Raw genomic sequence first — 17,696 nt, 5'->3', positions numbered from 1 at the left:
ACGCGCACACTATATAAGTGATCACTGTATGAATATAGAGTGATTTAACACTTATATTTACGTAAACTTCACCTTTAAAAATAGTAATATTGATGATAATGTGTGGAGATTAAATCTGCCCTTTTCCTATATGCCACATCTGGCTTCAGCCCTCATCCTTCTTCTACAATCTTCACAAACAAAAAAAATTTAACAGCACATTTTATTTAGAGTGCCAGTAAGAGTGTATCATTCTTAAATGTCACCATATGCCACTTGTTTATTTGGACTCTTTCATTTCAACATCAATACCAAGATGATATTTACAGCCAAGATTTAAAAGGATTGATCGATGGTGCATGTGGCAGCTGTAGAATATTACTAAACAAGGCTGTTTTTTAATCAACACGGGATTATGAATGTGCATAGAGTTGTTATTACAACCACTGGAAATGTTAACTCGTTAATTAGGGCTGCAACTAACGATTATTTTGATAATCGATTAATCTGTTGATTATTTTCTCGATTATTCGATTGTTAATCGATTAGTGTTTTGGTCCGTAAAATGTCAGAAAATGGTGAAAAATGTTGATCAATTTTCCAAAGCACATGTTGACGTCCTCAAATGTATTGTTATGTCCAAAACACACAAATATTTCAGTTTACTGTCATAATAGGATTAAAGAAACCAGAAAATATTCAAATTTCAAATCAGAGAATTTGGAAATGTTTTATTAAAAAATTACTCAAAAGGATTAATCGATTATCAAAATAGTTGGTCGATTATTTTAATAATCGATTAATAATCGATTCGTCGATTAATCGTTGCAGCTCTATCGTTCATTCAGATGATTTAACGGAAAAAACATTTCTCCTTATTTGTTTTCGGTATCACATTTTTTGCCAGTAAAAATAGAAATAGCCCGTACATAGCTAGTGAAATAGAATGGTGGATAAAGTGACAGCTTTGATGACAATGTTTTGGATGAAAGGCTGCAAGTAAGGAAGTTAATTTGGTTGGTGCTGTGAACAGCTCATCTATTTTCTCTGTTGCTATGACCACAGTGGGTGTCAGTAGTAAACAAAACACTGAATAAATCAGTTCCTTTTTCATTTAGTGACTTTCAAAACCACAGTATAAGGTTCATCACAAAAATACAATATCATAGATAGATAGATAGATAGATAGATAGATAGATAGATAGATAGATAGATAGATAGATAGATAGATAGATAGATAGATAGATAGATAGATAGATAGATAGATAGATAATACTGTATTTAGATAGATGTATTTATATATATATTTGTATATATATAGCAGTAGTAAACTAAGGCCCACTGTCTAAGCAGTAGAAAGTAGAAAGAGCAGTTCTTTCACAAACGCTTCACTTTCCGTCTGTGATGAAGAAGAAGAAAACCTTGCCTCAGTGCTCTGTAATGCATGATCCACTCCTCTCTTCCCAGGGGCCCTCTACACTCTACCAACACTCACCAGCACTCTTCACACACACACACACACACACACACACACACACACACACACACACACACACACACACACACACACACACACCAAGCTCACACTTTTTTGCTCTTTGACTTTCAGACGACCCCTGTAACGGAGACAAATCCATCTTCTGCCAGATGGAGGTCCTGGCGCGATACTGCTCCATCCCGGGCTACAACAAGCTGTGCTGCGACTCCTGCACCAAGCGGCTGGCGGCCGGAGGGGGAACGCTGTCTATGTTCTCTGAGGCGGCCGAGACCGAAGAAGAGTATGTGCGCTTTGGATCTGCCTCTCAGCTCCTGGAGACGTTAATTGCCAACGGCACCCGCGCCGGCAAACTAGGCCCGTTCAAGGGACCCGCGACATCGGGCAGTAATGCTTCAAAACAACAAGTAACCCCCACCCCCACCGCCCCTGCTTCTTCCCCGCTGCTTAGAAAAACCCAGTCGAAGATCACCACAGCTCCGAGGAGGGTCCCGAGAAACGTTGGTGTGACTGGCAGGAAGTTGCACGCGATGGAGGCGCAATCCCCACGGGCGGATCCCAGGCAAGGTCAAGAGTCCACTAGCTTGACAGATAGCCGGTGGCCTACAGCGTATTCTGAAGTGGAGAGATGAGACTGACGCTCCACCCCAAATCCCCCCCCCCCTCCCTTCAGGACTTTTTAAATCTACAGCAGAAAAATAAAAATCCAGCTTCAAACAGATTCTCCTCACGGCAAAAACAGAGAGAGACAGAGAGAGAGAGATTAAGAAATAAATAAAAGTGCTGGTTCACTTTGTGCTGTTAAGAATTTCCCCTTCCCCTCTTGCCCCCTGATTTTACTTTTAAATACTTGACTTTGACATGTTACAGAGAGCCTTTTTTTTAGACTCAAACAAGACGTATTTCTTTGCTTATGATTTCAAATAAATACGATCATTTCAATGGAACATGGTCCGAAAGGGGGAATTTTCCTTTTTGTCGAATGAAAAGCTTAATTGATTAGTGAAACATTTTCAGAGAAAGCCAAATAGCCATTATAGGACACATTCATTCAATTCAAAGAAGCTTTTGTGCTACACCGACTGGCTGCAAGCTTTTAATATACCAGTGGATTTTTTTTTTTACGAAGAAACGGTTGCCCAATTCCAACCAAACTCTTGACTTCTTCTCGCAGTAAGGAGGGTGTCTGCATTGCCCTTCTGATTGGTCTTTTCTCTTGTTGTAATTTATCAGGCTCCTGGTGTATGCCGAGCGTTGCAACGGCAAGCTAAATCCAATTCAACAACAAGTGCAGTCGTTACAGCTCATTCCACTTGTGAAAAAAATTCATGCATACAGAATCCATGAGAAAGTGGACCCCCTCTTTACTTGAACGCTACAAAAAAATGCCATTTTTCTTGCCAAAAAAAAAATGTAAATATGATGCTTGACTTGTAGAATTCAATTTTTCCCAATCCAGCACCTAGACTTTTATATGGCCACATGTTTAAAGTGGGAAGAAATAAAACAGTGGAAAACCAATAGGGAAAACGTTTTTAGTTGTATAGATTTTCGTTTTATATACAGTATATATCTAGCAATGTCTTTTTTGTGGCGCTCTACAGTTTCTATAAAAATGGGTATTTATAAAGGTTCCTGTAAATACTGTACATGAAAATAGCAGTATTATTTTGAGAGACTTTCAAACAACTTTTTATCATTTAGACTAAGTATCTCTAATGGTAAACGTATCAGCAGCAGGATAAATGTAACCAAACTGAAATGTTCCACTTTGAAATGCTGTTGCAAGGTTCTCTGGGGAATGTTTTACAGGAACTTTAAGATATAAATGTATTTGCTCGCTTGCCAAATTAAGAAGACGGCTGGATAACACTTCCAATATCCATATGGTTAATATGAAGCTACACCCAGGAGAGAGTTAGCTTAGCTTAGTGTAAACACTGAAAGTACAGCTAGCTCTGCTCTGTCCAAAATTCAAGGTTAGCCTACGTCTATCATCACCTCTAGAACTCACTAATTAACATGATATATAATTTGTTTAATCTGTACAAAATGGGACATATAATAAAAAAAACAGGCTAGGCTAGTTGTCTCCACCTGTTTTGTATTCATTGTGCTAAGCTAAGATATGTTGCTAACTGCCTCCGAATTTCCTAACTTCTAGCAAGAAAGCAAATAAGCACATTTCCCAACATATCAAACTATATTGTTTAGAAAGTAGCCTACTGTATGTTATACACAGCAGGTTTAAAAAGGAAGATATCACCATACAAAGTGTGTTTTGAAATTTCAGATTTGATGTGACCATTAATGACGCAAACAACTTTTTTTTTTAAAGACACATACGCCCTGGATTTCAGACACTTAAAGCTTCATTAAGCAGTTTTTGACCACTAGGGGGTAGAAAGACTCCCAAACAAACTTACAGTACCACAGTTGTATGACAAACCCTGCGTTCCAATACCCATACTTGCCTACTATTTAGTATGCCAGAAAAAGTTTTAGGATGTCCCAATACATGCACGTTAAATGTAGTATGCTGAAAATACATAAATGCCCCACTAACTCCAATCGCATTTTGGAGTATTTGTCTTCATTCTTGACATTTCTCGACATAATGAAAAAAATACTTCCTTATCTGATTTTGTTTTCTCTCCTGTGGCCCTAAAACTCTTCTGTATTTTAGTATGTAGTGCAGTAAAAAGAAAAAGTATGTGATTTGGAATGCAGGGACAGAGTATAGCCCACGCACATAGCAAGTGCTAGCGGCTAACCCGTTAGCGAACAAATTCATAAATCAAGCAGAATCAGAGCAACCTGAGCATCCCATTGAATCACACTAGTGTTGCACCTGTTAGATTACATTTTTACCAAATCCCTGATGTAAACGACCATGTCTCCAGCTGCTAGATGGTCCACTTTCTTCACCACCTGCTTGTTCATTTCAGCTGACGTTCTTCGCGGTGCTAACTTAGCTTACACTCAGCTCTTTAATTGTATCTGTTTTTATCTGGGGGGTGTTGACGAGAGCCGACTCAAAGGGCTATACTAAGCTTTGTGGTGCTGCAGAGTTGGGTGTTAATTCTCAGTGGGAGCGACCGTTTAACATTAGTCAAGTCATCCTATCGAAACTATAATGTCAAAAATCTTACTTAATGGAGCTTTAAGCTCATTGCAGCCTGTCACATTCAGTCTGATTTTTTTATTTTATTTTTTTGTATATTTTGTTTTTTGCAGGAACAAAGCCTCATTGTAAGCACACAAAGCTGGACTTTCAAAAGAGTATTACTGTATATGGATTTTTTTTTTTTAAGTATTTCCGAAATGGCTCTTTTTTTTAAAATGGGAGAAGGTGGTTCAGGACAGAGAGAAAAAAGGCTATTTATTGAAAAAGGCAAAAAAAAAAGATTTCCTCACCACCACCATGCATCTGACTGCAATAGCAAAAGACACGATTTTGTGTTTTCAGCAAAGAAGTAGCTCGCAACTATTCACACTCACTCCTGTGTGCCAATGTATAGTACATGTATATAGCATTGAGTACATTAATATTTATTAAAAGTTAAAGGGTGCTGCTTTTGTTTTTTTTTACAGTATGTACAGCGCCCGCTGGTCAATAAGCTGCAGCAGATATACCATTGAGAAACCGTTCACATTCATGACAACATTCTTATTTTCATCCACAATTTCATTTTTCTTTTTTTACGGATTTCTACTTTTTTTCTACTTTTTTTTTAATTTTTTTAAATTTTATGATAGACTAGAAATGACATTGTTTTTTTTGCAAACAATTAGATGTAAATATACATGCTCCTTTTTGAGATGTCTTACTTGTTGTCAGAAAGCTGTCTTTTTCTCAGCTGTTTAGTAGAAGTTGTTGTTAACAGAGCTGTTGTCACGGCGACACATATACTGACCAGACAAATGCTTTTATCTTATTCAATAAAACATAAATAGTGTAGCAACCAGTAAACCAGTAATGTTGTTTGTATGCTGTTTGTAGTCGTCAGTATATTGTCTAACCATTTTACATTTTCCTTCCCCGTTCTTCTTCACGTCCCTTTACTTGCTGTCTATTCAACATTGCAGCTAATGTTATACAGAGCTTGTAATAATGATTACTAGGGTATAGTTGTAGATGTTACATTGACAATCCCTGAGCCCTCAGACAGATGTTACTGCATAGGATTCTCCATGTACTGTATCGATACCCCGGTGCTATCCGTGCATTGAAGTATATTGATTGTCATGACTGTCAGTCACTCTCTGCTCTATTTGCTTTGCTACGTATTTGTGTAGATTGAAGTGTACACTACTGATGCTGTTTGTTGTAATGGGGAGCACATAGCAATAAAAGATAACGATTAACTCATTTGTTTTTCATTTGTCATGCTTTCCACATAATATCGATTTGGTTACGCATTGCAGCTTTAAATCCCCATGTACACCCAAATCCACAAAATCCTTCTAACCATTGAGGGAGTTAGTTGCATGATAGTAAGCGTCTGAAAAGAGTATGAGTATCTCTGTCTCTCCAAACTGTCTAATAAAGCATAAAAAGGACAAAAAATTATCTTTGAAAAAAGTTTTCAAAGATATAACTGAGCGAGCGGTAAACGTTAGATAAATTTATTTGAACTGATTTACTTCACCATTCAGAGTAAACCCACAACATCTGTCCTTGTGGCCAAAGATCAATCCCCCCCCCCCCCAAACCTTTTATATTGTTGCTGCACAACATAATCTCTAATCCATTTTGACATTTTAGTCATTATCGTGAGGTGTGTGTACCTTAGCCTAAATTGCGAGCCCCACACCTCACAGCATGTTATCTGCAAAAAGCGATTGCAAAGACGCAGAGCCGATGACGTAGGAAACGCTTGGAAGGATAATAATAATATGATGAATTTGAACAGAAATAGATAGCCACAAGTGTTAATGTGATGTCTTTTTTTTCTTTTCGGAATTACATTTGAATCACGTCTGGCTCAAGTGTTGTTGTTGAAATGAGTTTTAACCAAGGCTAGTGGCCTGCTGTTGTTATTTTTCAAACCCTAACATTTTAATAAGACTAAAAAGAGAGACAAGCTCAGAGTCTCACACTTAATTGGATTTTAAAGTGAAGATACAATAGCGCTTGAATAACGACGCCTGACATTTTCATATAGGCAACTCCTTTACAATTGACTGTTGCTTAAAACCGCAGGGAAGTGATGTGATTACATATTTTTACATCACGGAATCAATACTCAAAATGCAAGAAGATGAATCTTTCCAGATTATTATTAGCCTATTTGTGTTTCTACTTTTGATGTATCAACAGCTGGCCACTAGCCTTGGTTAAAACTCATTTCAACAACAACACTTGAGCCAGACGTGATTCAAATGTAATTCCGAAAAGAAAAAAAAGACATCACATTAACACTTTGGGGCTATCTATTTCTGTTCAAATTCATCATATTATTATTATCCTTCCAAGCGTTTCCTACGTCATCGGCTCTGCGTCTTTGCAATCGCTTTTTGCAGATAGCATGCTGTGAGGTGTGGAGCTCGCAATTTAGGCTAAGGTACACACACCTCACGATAATGACTAAAATGTCAAAATGGATTAGAGATTATGTTGTGCAGCAACAATATAAAAGGTTTTTTTTGGGGGGGGGGGTATTGGTCTTTGGGCACAAGGACAGATGTTGTGGGTTTACTCTGAATGGTGAAGTAAATCAGTTCAAATAATTTTATCTTCAAAGTCATGAAATATTGTAGCCTGATCCTACCAGACCATCGTACTTCATTTCATTTGTACAGAAGGTAAGGAACCGCTCAATTGACAAACGTTAACTCACCCATGTTCCAGTTGGTGCACAGTTCTGCTGTATTCAATAAGTCTTCTGCACAGCATGATTCATATTCTGGTTATTAATATTCTGACACCAAAACCTCGGTGTGCATGTACTCTGGAGAACAGCGAGTGTCTCCCTCATGTTAATTACCATTTCACACTCACCTGATATCGCTCATATTGTACACGTACGTATCAAAAGGATAAAGCTAATATGGAACACAATAATCCACAGTGGATTAGTGTGCTTGTCTTATTCAACATTGGAATGGGGATCAGGATTATTTTCAAACACCAACTGTATGTTTTATTTCTGCACATGGCTTTACACAGCTCAATGGGATTAGCTGTAAAAGCGATTTTTATAGGTAAGTGAGTCAAGCTTTTAATATAGCACTTTTTAATTCAGTTAAAGGGGTAGTTCGACATTTTGGATTTATGGACCTCATTTCCAAGTTAGCCTCTGTGTTATTAATCATTGGAAGACGTTTTCAACCAATTTCATTCAGTCCTTCTTGTTGCCGAGTTCGCTGGTGCTAGGCTAGCACAGGTCAACGGTTGTGGCTAGCCTGCTAATAAAACCAGTCGTGCCCACTCCACAGTACGCCCGAGGCAAATCAATTATAACGCCAGACTATCGATGTGAATGTCTGTGTTGATAGAATGATGTTAGAAATAAAACTAACCTCGCAAAATTCTGAACTACCCCATTGAAAAATGCTGCACACAAAATATTAAGGATAAAAATAAGCCATTAAATTGATATAAAAACAGACTACCAACAAGACAAAATGATCCATCCCCTCAACATTCCGTAATGTTTGACCTCAAACGTCTAAGAAAAGCAGAGGCCTACCTAAAGTAAATCGTAAGCTGTTATAGAACTATAGAACAAAGGCATGGAGACAATCTCTTTCGAAAGGCAAAATCAAATTACAGAAAGACAAAAAGTGACATTGATGAGCTATGAAACAGCCACATTTCGATGACTGTGACACTTCCTATGTGTAGGCCACATCTGTTTCTGTGTCCCGCTTTCATAGACAGTTTAAGTATGCATTTAAGTATGCATAAGTTAATAGCTGCTTCCGACGGGCACTGCACTAGTTATAAAACTAGAATCCCATTTGTGATTCTCGTTCCGCACATTGCTGCAGTGCATATTTTCTCTCTCTCTCTTTCTCGATTGAACACGCTCGAAAGACAGGGGCAACACTTCACAAGAACCTCAACACAGTATCACAAAAAAATCCAAGATAAAAAAAACACAAGGTAACACTGAGACACATACGTCTGTCTGAGCTCTCTTGAGAAATGGGATGAGACGGGAAGGGAAGGTGCTGCTAAAAACAACAGTAGCAGAGAGGATAGAGGACACACATAGCCCCGGTGCAGTCAGTCTTTAACTGTGTGACAAACTGGGGACACGACAGGAAACAAAGGGGAGGGATGTTAGGCTATATGTGGAAAAAAATCTGAGAAGACAATGTTGTTCAACCTGATTAAAGCCACATCAAAGGGAATCATTCTGACAGGGGTGTGTGTTTGACTGTGCACAAAATGATAAATGAAACGTCAACAAAAATGCTTTCATCACTGTTTTTTTTCTTCTTCTTTAGAGAAATAATGTAGGCTATATTTGCTAGCTATGGTGGGACCCTTTATTTACATATCCCTTGTTTATATAAATACTATGCTGTGTATTAACACTGGATTACTATTTTGTCAGCGCACACAGTACAAACAGGTTGCGCGAATCGTGAGAAAATATTCACGGATTTTGATAAAAAGTTATTTTGTCATCAAGCGTTCTCCAGAATCGCTGACTCCACCTTTAATGAGTGAACGATATATAGCAACCTTGTGTTGCTTTTCCTGGAGGCTCAGAGCTCAGGCGGGCTGAGGCTGAAGCCAGTAACCACTGTGTGCATGACTGATGAGGGCTTATCCTATGCGCCGACACACTATAAACTACTTAGCACTTGGTTGGCTGCCGCTGGCAGTGCTAGCTAGCTGCTGCAGAGATGTGACGTAAGCCTATACTGTCCAAAAGCCACAAGCCAGCAACGCTTTGACTTTACTCTATCTGACATCTACACATCACACTGTATGGAGGGTTAGGGTTGTGCAGCAGACACGTAACAGTCTTTTTTATTACTTGATCTATTTTTACCATATTTATTATTTTGATTTTAAAAGAAACATAGGATGTTTTATTTTCATTTTTTAAATGTTATGCACTTTAAAAAATATCAAACAATTCGACAATTTGTTTGAATCCCACTGGGCCTGTGTCTTTCTCTAACTGGGAAATGTTAAGTTCAACACCCCAAAGAAAAAAATTAAAAGACCTAAAGAACAGGCTGCAGTCTGGAAAAGCTTGTTGCCTGGTCACACTATCACACCTATGTCACACATATGTCATACTTGGAGATGTAGCATTCATTAAAAGGTATGTTTGAATCCCAGAGGTTGTGTTCAAATCCTTATCTCAGTTTTTGGATATAATTAGGTCCAATCCCGCAGTCAAAGAGATAAAGGCGTGCGGAGGACGGTTTCTACTGTGAAGGGTCTGGTGGCATATTTGGTCCTTTCGGTGCCAAAAGAGCCATTCAACCAAGTGGTGACTAGTTCAAATACCGCTGAATGTACCTCAAGACGCACAAATAGAAAAAAAACTCCCAAAATGCAAAAAAGTCGCAAAAAACTTAAAAAGTAAAACATATTTAGTAGTTACTAATTGTGTGTACCTTATTGTAAAGTGTTATCCAAACATAAAAACATCTTTATGTTCTTTGTTAAGAATATGATTTAATTTCCGATCTGATGTGATTGACAGTGATCCAACCCGCCCAGCTAGCATCAACTAAAAATCCTGCATTTAAAAAATAAACTCAGACAAGACAGTGAAAAACCTTGTAAAGTTACAAAAGAATTGTCAGGAAAAAGCATTGTCATGTAAAGTGTGTGTCTCATCACTCCTATGAAGCAGCTACTTGAAGAAACATGTTTTCCTTGACTTAAAAATTGCCTTGTGTAAAATGGATCGTTTTACTTTCTTTCCTGTCATTATTCTGACTGGCATTGTCACAATATAATGGGAACAGAGAACTATTCTTCCTTTCACTTCCTCTAAAAATGCCGCGGCTTTGTTTGAGGCAAGTGGTCAGGTGCAATTGTATTGACTGATTTTGGAAACCTAACCGCCGGATCTCACAATGCAAAATGCTCTGACAACAATTCAAGGTACAAAAGGCTAAACATCACAAATGTAAAACCAGGAAGTGACACATACAAATCCTGCATAATTTGCAAAAAGAAATTCATCATTTTACAGGGTTATTTCATGGTTGCTTTGGAAAACTATCCCTGCGTTCCAATACCCATACTTACATACTATTTAGTATGCCAGAAAAAGAACAAGATGTCCCAATACATGCATGTCAAATGAAGTATGCCAAAAATACCAGGATGCCCTTATACTGTACATCCATTCCAATTTCATCTTGAAGTTTGGAAACCAGCATGTAGTATAGTAAAAGGGAAAAATATGTGATTTGGAACGCAGGGTAGGCTATGTATGCATCAAGTTGTAGGAAACAATTTTTTTTTTTCATTTTGGCAGAATGTTTAGCTTGTGCACAGGCCAAGCAGCAGTTCCTCCCGGTGGCAGGCAGCCTAGGTCGGGCTCGTTCAGCCTTTTGTGAAACATTTGTATGACAGTGTGCCTCTAAGTGTGTGAACTACTCTCAATGAAGGGGTGAGCTCGCCAAAATGTTTCAACGAGATTGGGCTTGGAAGACAGGCAATGGTTTTTTGTGAGTTTTTTGGACAAATTATCTGAACATAAATGATCATTTTGAGCGAGGAAAAATATCGGATTTGGCTGATGTATGATCGTAGCTACTGTATGATTGAAAAGCTGAAAGAAAAGACTGGCAGGATTTTGCGCCATTGTGGAAACTGGAAATTTTCTCTATTTAAATCAATTAAGCACTTGACCTTTCACAATCCTCACCAACATAGGCAGAAGGTCCACAAAATGTGTGATTATTCTTTATTTTTTTCATGTATTTTTTTGGGACGAAGTGTTCAATGCTCAATTCAAGTAAAACACAGTAAATGTTTCCATTTTAAATTTTCGAAATGAACAGTATCTCCAAACAAATCTTTTTCACAGAGTTTCATCCCATGAGCCACCAGAATACTGCTACACTAAAATGTCCATTAGGATCAATGCATGTTTTATGAGCTGGTAAGAGTCTCAACAGTGTGAAAAAGCCGCACAGCAAATGGGGAAGTGGGTAGGGAGGTCGCCTCTGGAGTGCAGGGTCGGAAGTTCGACCTCCCGCCTACCCGCAACATGTTGAAGTGTCCCTGGGCAAGACACTGAACCCTAAATTGCTCCCGATGGTTCAGAGGGTGCCTTGTAAGGCAGCTACTGCCATCTGTGTATGTATGGGTGAATGAATGTGGTAAGAAATGTGAAGCCCTTTGGGGCTGAGAAGATCAGCTAAAAAGCGCTATGTAAGTCAAGTCCATATACCAAATATACATCTACATGTCTTTGTTTCTGCAGGTGGCTGGCTGATAATACACAGCCTAGTCGGGCTCACTCAGCATTTAGTGAAACATTTGCATGACAGTGTGCCTTTTTCATACAAGCCGAGAGAGTGCATTTGAGTGGATCTCTCCCAGCTGTTTAAAATGACATCTGTGCATTGTCTCACAGTGAGCCACAGAGAGGAGTAAAAGCATTCATGCAAAGAATAGAAATTATTCATTACTCCACAGACCGACAGTAGCCTCCGCGGACCATAATGCAATACATAAGGGACCGTCCGTCTGCCCACAACAAAACATGCCTCAGTGTTGCTATTTAAATCCTCTTGCTTCGGGATTTTTATTCTAACAAATGTCATCGTAACATACATGGTCAGTTTCCTTCAGGGAAATCAATGAATGAAATCAATAAGTGATGTCATATGGACGTGGCTGGATAAAGGGAATTGATTTGGCCTATAAGAAAAAATCCAGCTCTTCATCTCTAACTAGATCTAAAGGGTAAGTATGCTTTGAACATGATGGACTGGTAATATCAAGGCAACTGGATATGGATTTTCAGCATCAAAGACGTAGTTACAGTACAACAATCTGCTTCACTAAAACTGGACTATAGGTGAATAACAATATATATACTGGAATGCAATCGGGTTGGCTACGGTAAGTAGTGTAAATGTTAATATTACTGTGTGGTAGTGAAGTAGTAGGGCTAGATGTACATTTAGGGCTAGATGTACATGTGTAGAATGTCAAGATAAGAAAAGAAGGTTTGTGCAAAAAGTTACCTCACCACAAGATAAGCTTTTCCTTTCCTGACTTATATTTGAGGTGTGTGTGTGTGTGTGTGTGCGTGCGTGCGTGCGTGCGTGCCTACATGTGTGTGAATTTGATGGTTGACTCACTCACTCACTCACTCTCAGCAACATTCACGTACAGTAAATGACTAACTAGATCACTCCATTTGGTTCAGGGCTGAATTTTTACCAAACAATTTGATGCAGTGTGTCACTTCATACTGCATAGCTCGCTCACTCATCATAGCTGAATAGTGCCCTGAATGACAGAGCCTATACTTGAGGATCAGCTGTGTGCCTGTACTGTGAAATTGTGTGTGCACGGCTGCTATGAATCCGCACCACTTCAGTCAGCTGGTGCGTATCCGACAAGTGTATTACTTCAGCGTCGCTGCACCCTCACCACTGTCCCCCGCAGCATGTAGCTTCTACTCTGTAATCTCTGTTATTAAACCAACTGCGATAACTAAGCCATGATGCCACTATGCTGTATACTATACAGCTCTGGAAAGAATTAAGAGACCACTGCAAATGTTCAGTGTCTCTCGTTTGACTATTTATAGGAATATGTTTGAGTAAAATTAACATTTTGGTTTTATTCTATAAACTACTGACAACATTTATACCAAATTCCCCCCCAAATTTTTTTTACTAAGAGCATTTCCATTAAGAAATGTAGAGATGAAGATTGGAGGAAAATTAAGACTGGTCTCTTAATTTTTTCCAGAGCTGTATATCTGAGTGTGTTATTAAAAAGCAGGGGTTCTGTAGAAGTATAGCGATAACCCTGTCACACTCGCAGGTTGGAACAAGGTTTTGCGACACGGTTCAAAATGTTTTAATACTTTATTATTTTTTAGAAAAGACTAAGTAGGCTACAATAGAAGGGATTTAGATTTATCTAAAAAAAGTATGACTGTGTTTATCAAATTATATAAACTGAATTTTAGCAAAATACATTCAATATACAGTAATCCAATGAAATGGTTTCAAAAATGACAGCAAAACCAATTCTATCTTTTTTTAAATACTTTTTTTAAATTTGATGGCTCTGAACCAGTTCTGCTAGCTCAGTTTTTAAATATATGACATTTTAATTTTTTACTCAGGCATATTTATAAAAAACAGCATGATTGTTTATTATGCCGGGTTTGAAATGTGATAAGATTAAAATTTGAAAGATTAAGGCATTTATAATCGATGCACTTGTACATCAGGGTGCTCCGTTTTTATTTAGGCCTCTCAGGGACAGAGTTGAGTGATAAAAAAGAACCCACGCTTTTAGGTGGCAAATGATGCTACGCGTTGCCAAAACTCTCACTATATACTATCGTAGATTGTGTCTGTTTTTTTCTAAGTACAGGCTAAAAACACAAGTATGAACATGAATGATAGATTAATTATGAACCAAATATGCGATAGTAAAGTGGTCAATAACAAACAAGAAATGCATCTTTTTAACTGATTATCTGAAATGGTCCAATTGTGAGAGAAAACGCCTTAAAAATCAAAAAATCACAAACTTATCACATGTGCATTTATTTCATTTCATCTTTTACAGAACCTGTGGGTTAAGGATTTTGAATAATGACAGTTGCCAGGCAGCCACATTGCTGGTACACACCTGAGCTGTTAATTTATTAATTTTATTTTATGAAACATCCGTGCAATCTCGGAGGGAAAAATGTACAAAGCTATTCATCATTTATAATTTACCCAGATTGGATTTCACTCCGCCACCCTTTCCCAAGAGCGAGACCATATGCTATAAAATCCTAATACCGACATAACCTCATCAACAACTGTAATAAATGTCATGGCTAAGACATGGCTCCTGTCATGTCCTTTTATGATTAGATTCTATTTACTTTCACAAGTGTTACAGACGCTCCTAATTTAAATGAAATACATCCCGAATGTCTGTTGTTGCAAGTGATTTCCCCTGATGTATGTAAATGGTTAGCGCTCAATAACAAATAATCTACATGCTGTATATATTCAGTCTCCAGAAGCATTTCATGTTGAAGTATCTGTCATTGGGGACTTGTAAACTGTAAAGTGCTTATGTTATGTTTATGTTTGTTGCAATCGAAGGCGGGCGGTTTTGGACAATAAGTATAGGATCCTTGGATATATAAAGAGAGTTTAAAACATAGGCCTATAAAGCGCTTAATAAACCACTCTTTGAGCATGTCTGGTGCAGCAGGTTTGCAAGGACTGCTGACTCCGCCTTTCCCGTGTTTGTTTCTTCATCTGCCTGGAGAAAATGAGTCCACCCTGAAGAAAATAGGTCACTTGAAATGATACCGTTGTCTGGCTAAATGTTCTTTTCTGATTAGCTGGCAGGCTTGCGTTATAACAGTTTGACACATTAAACATAGTTCGGCTCGAGTTTGATGACTACGAAATGACTCCACTAACAGAGTGACTGAAATGGAATTTTAGGTGAATTGTTTCCAGGTTTGGAAAATTATTAAAATGGAAAAACGTTTGCACCTTAAGGACTGCTGTCCTGCTTTTGTCTGAATAATTCCTCATTAAAAAGACCATTCAAGCAGCAAGTTTTTCCTTATGTTTTCTGAGATTATACTGTAGGGGTGAAGGCTTCTGGTGTGGACTGAATGGACGGCAACAAAGCATTAAAGCAACAATGGGGAAATGCCAGTATTCTGAGGGCTGTCCCCTCAATGCTAATGTAAACCCTAGTTGGATAAGGATTCAAAATCGGATACGAAAACATAATCCGACACGTAGTTTCAGTGTTAAAACTGATACAATAATTGCTGTCTGTTGTTCTATATGGGCTTTGGCAATCATTTTGAATAATAAATTGCAGCAACATATTGAAAAAAAAAACTAGAATTATCAACTATGAACTGAACTAGTTAGTTAGTGTGTGAACTGAACTTTGAACTAGTTCACGTAGAAAGTGAACACTGGTTGCTATGGTAAAAAGTTAGGTTATAGCTGACTCATCATTCCTACAAATTATAAACCAAGTACTTCCGAGCAAGCGATCTGATTGGTCAAAACAGGACATTTAGAATGTGCTCAAATCAGCAGGACAGCACAGGCAGCTGATTTGATTCCCTAGTCTTATGTGTGACTCACACTTAAAACCTGCTATTGTTGGGTTTTTTTAACACAAGGATACAAATTGTTCTCATGGCCTTTTATCTCAAGATGTCCAAGGAAATGATTTCTTCTAATGGCAGGGAACACCGAAATCAGTGCTGCCCGCGAGCGTGACTGCTTGTTAGTCGCCTACAACGCTGTCCAATCCACTCTCATCAGTCCCTCGGTTAGAACTTGACATTTTCTCACTGCATTTTCACTATAGTTAGTAACTGTTCCAACGGTATCTGGTTTTATTTTTACAGGCCGGTGCTGCAAAAAGCTACTGCTGCAGCAGAAGTAGGAAAAGAAAATACTATAAAGCTATAGTGCGTAACCTTTGCAAATGAATAAATGTCGGTTACATTCAAGCCATCGCCAGACGAGTTGAAACAAAGTTGATTGAGCCTCGTCAGCTCCGCAAAACTCTCTCTTTATTTCTCAGTATGGCAGCGTTTACAAACTGGTGTCAGATTAAACACCACAGGCTCCGTAGGTAAAAATAGAAATGAATCTTGAATATTCATGGTGATGCGAACATCTGGGCACAATTTTACATCACTGCTATTTGTTTTGCATACCTTCCTCAAGTAATATTTTCATGGCTCTTTAGATTGAAAGAGTATTAAATATGTGATACATCATTTTTGTAAATTAAGGAGTTAAACCATCAAAAAGTGTTTCTCTTTGTCAAAGTATTACATCTGCTCATTATGGCTTTTTTAAAGGTGCTCCGAGGAGCATTCAGTTTGTGTTTATTCTTGCACCCTCTTTGGACAAAAGCGTTAGTGTTTTACAACGCCAGCTGTTGTTAACTGGCTGAGTGTACCCATGACAAAGGCAAAAATAGCATTCTGTGCACTGATGGTCTCGTTTTCTGTTACATGTAATTTATGATCAACAGAGGAAAAATTATACTGTTTCAGAAATATTAAAAAGTTCCTGGTAGAACCTTTAAGCTTCTGTAACTATTTATTTATGTATTCAATCTAAACATGAAGCAGAAAAGCTATGGAGTTGCCAAAGTAAAAAATAGTTTTGCAGATATCTTAAACATCTTCAATTTTTTCATTTCATTTAACTTTTATTTATCCTCGAGAGACCAATTGAGGGGTGACCCTCATTTTCAATGACATCGAGTTCAAACAAATTCCAAGGAAAAACAACAATGCATACACAATATTCAATGCAAATACATCAAATACACAACAAGTGAAGAGAAGAAAAAAACAAAAAAACAATTGAAACATTTACATAGTGGTGAAGAGTGGCAGCAATTAAAATGAAATTAAATGGGTGAAAGTACAATATAGCCTAATTAAAACAGTTACAGGTAGAGTTTGGCAGATTTAAGATAGTTTGTTTAAATTGATTAAAGGATATGAAGGTATTTAGTTTAATTTGTTGCTGTAAGTTGTTCCAGGAGTCGGGGGCACTGAAGCTAAAAGCTGTCTTTCCCAGCTCAGACCGGGCTTGTGGGACATAAAGCATGAGCATGTCAGTGGAGCGGGTCTGATAAAGCCCATCTGAAATTTGCAACATTTCTGTTAAATAACGAGGAAGCTTCCCGGTCAAGGCTTTGTAAATAAAAATATGCCAATGTGCATCACGTCTCTCTTTAAGGGAGTACCACCCAACCTTTTCATATAAAAGACAATGGTTTGTGTCATAAGCATCTCCTGTGATGAACCTTAAAGCAGAGTGAAAAACAGAGTCTAGGTCCTTTGTACTTGCACACAGTCAAGAAAAAAACAAGACAAGTGTTGATACTACCATTTGACTTTTTTTTATTGCTGCTCACCAAGTCAGGGATGTTTATGCAGAAAGACGCTCTACCCCCACTCCTCCCCACCTCCTCTCCTGTGAACACTATCTGTGGCTGGGCCTCGAGGTTGTCTCCATGGACTCGCTC

The 17,696-nt window shown here is 38.2% G+C and overlaps 1 protein-coding gene across 1 annotated transcript in view; it reads left to right on the top strand.

Moving 5' to 3' along the window:
- adamts3 (ADAM metallopeptidase with thrombospondin type 1 motif, 3) overlaps nucleotides 1-5,830 on the top strand; it is a 164,681-nt gene extending 158,851 nt beyond the window's left edge. Inside the window, exon 23 of the mRNA XM_080047884.1 lies at nucleotides 1,589-5,830. Coding sequence (XP_079904010.1) covers nucleotides 1,589-2,106 — 518 coding nt within the window. The 3' untranslated portion in view covers nucleotides 2,107-5,830. The remainder of the gene's footprint in view (nucleotides 1-1,588) is intronic.
- The last annotated feature ends 11,866 nt before the right edge of the window (nucleotides 5,831-17,696 follow it).

The sequence above is a fragment of the Ammodytes marinus genome (assembly GCF_949987685.1).
Source record: "Ammodytes marinus genome assembly, chromosome: 2".
Taxonomy (NCBI): Eukaryota; Metazoa; Chordata; class Actinopteri; order Uranoscopiformes; family Ammodytidae; genus Ammodytes; species Ammodytes marinus.
This window is presented reverse-complemented; position numbering and strand designations above follow the sequence as displayed.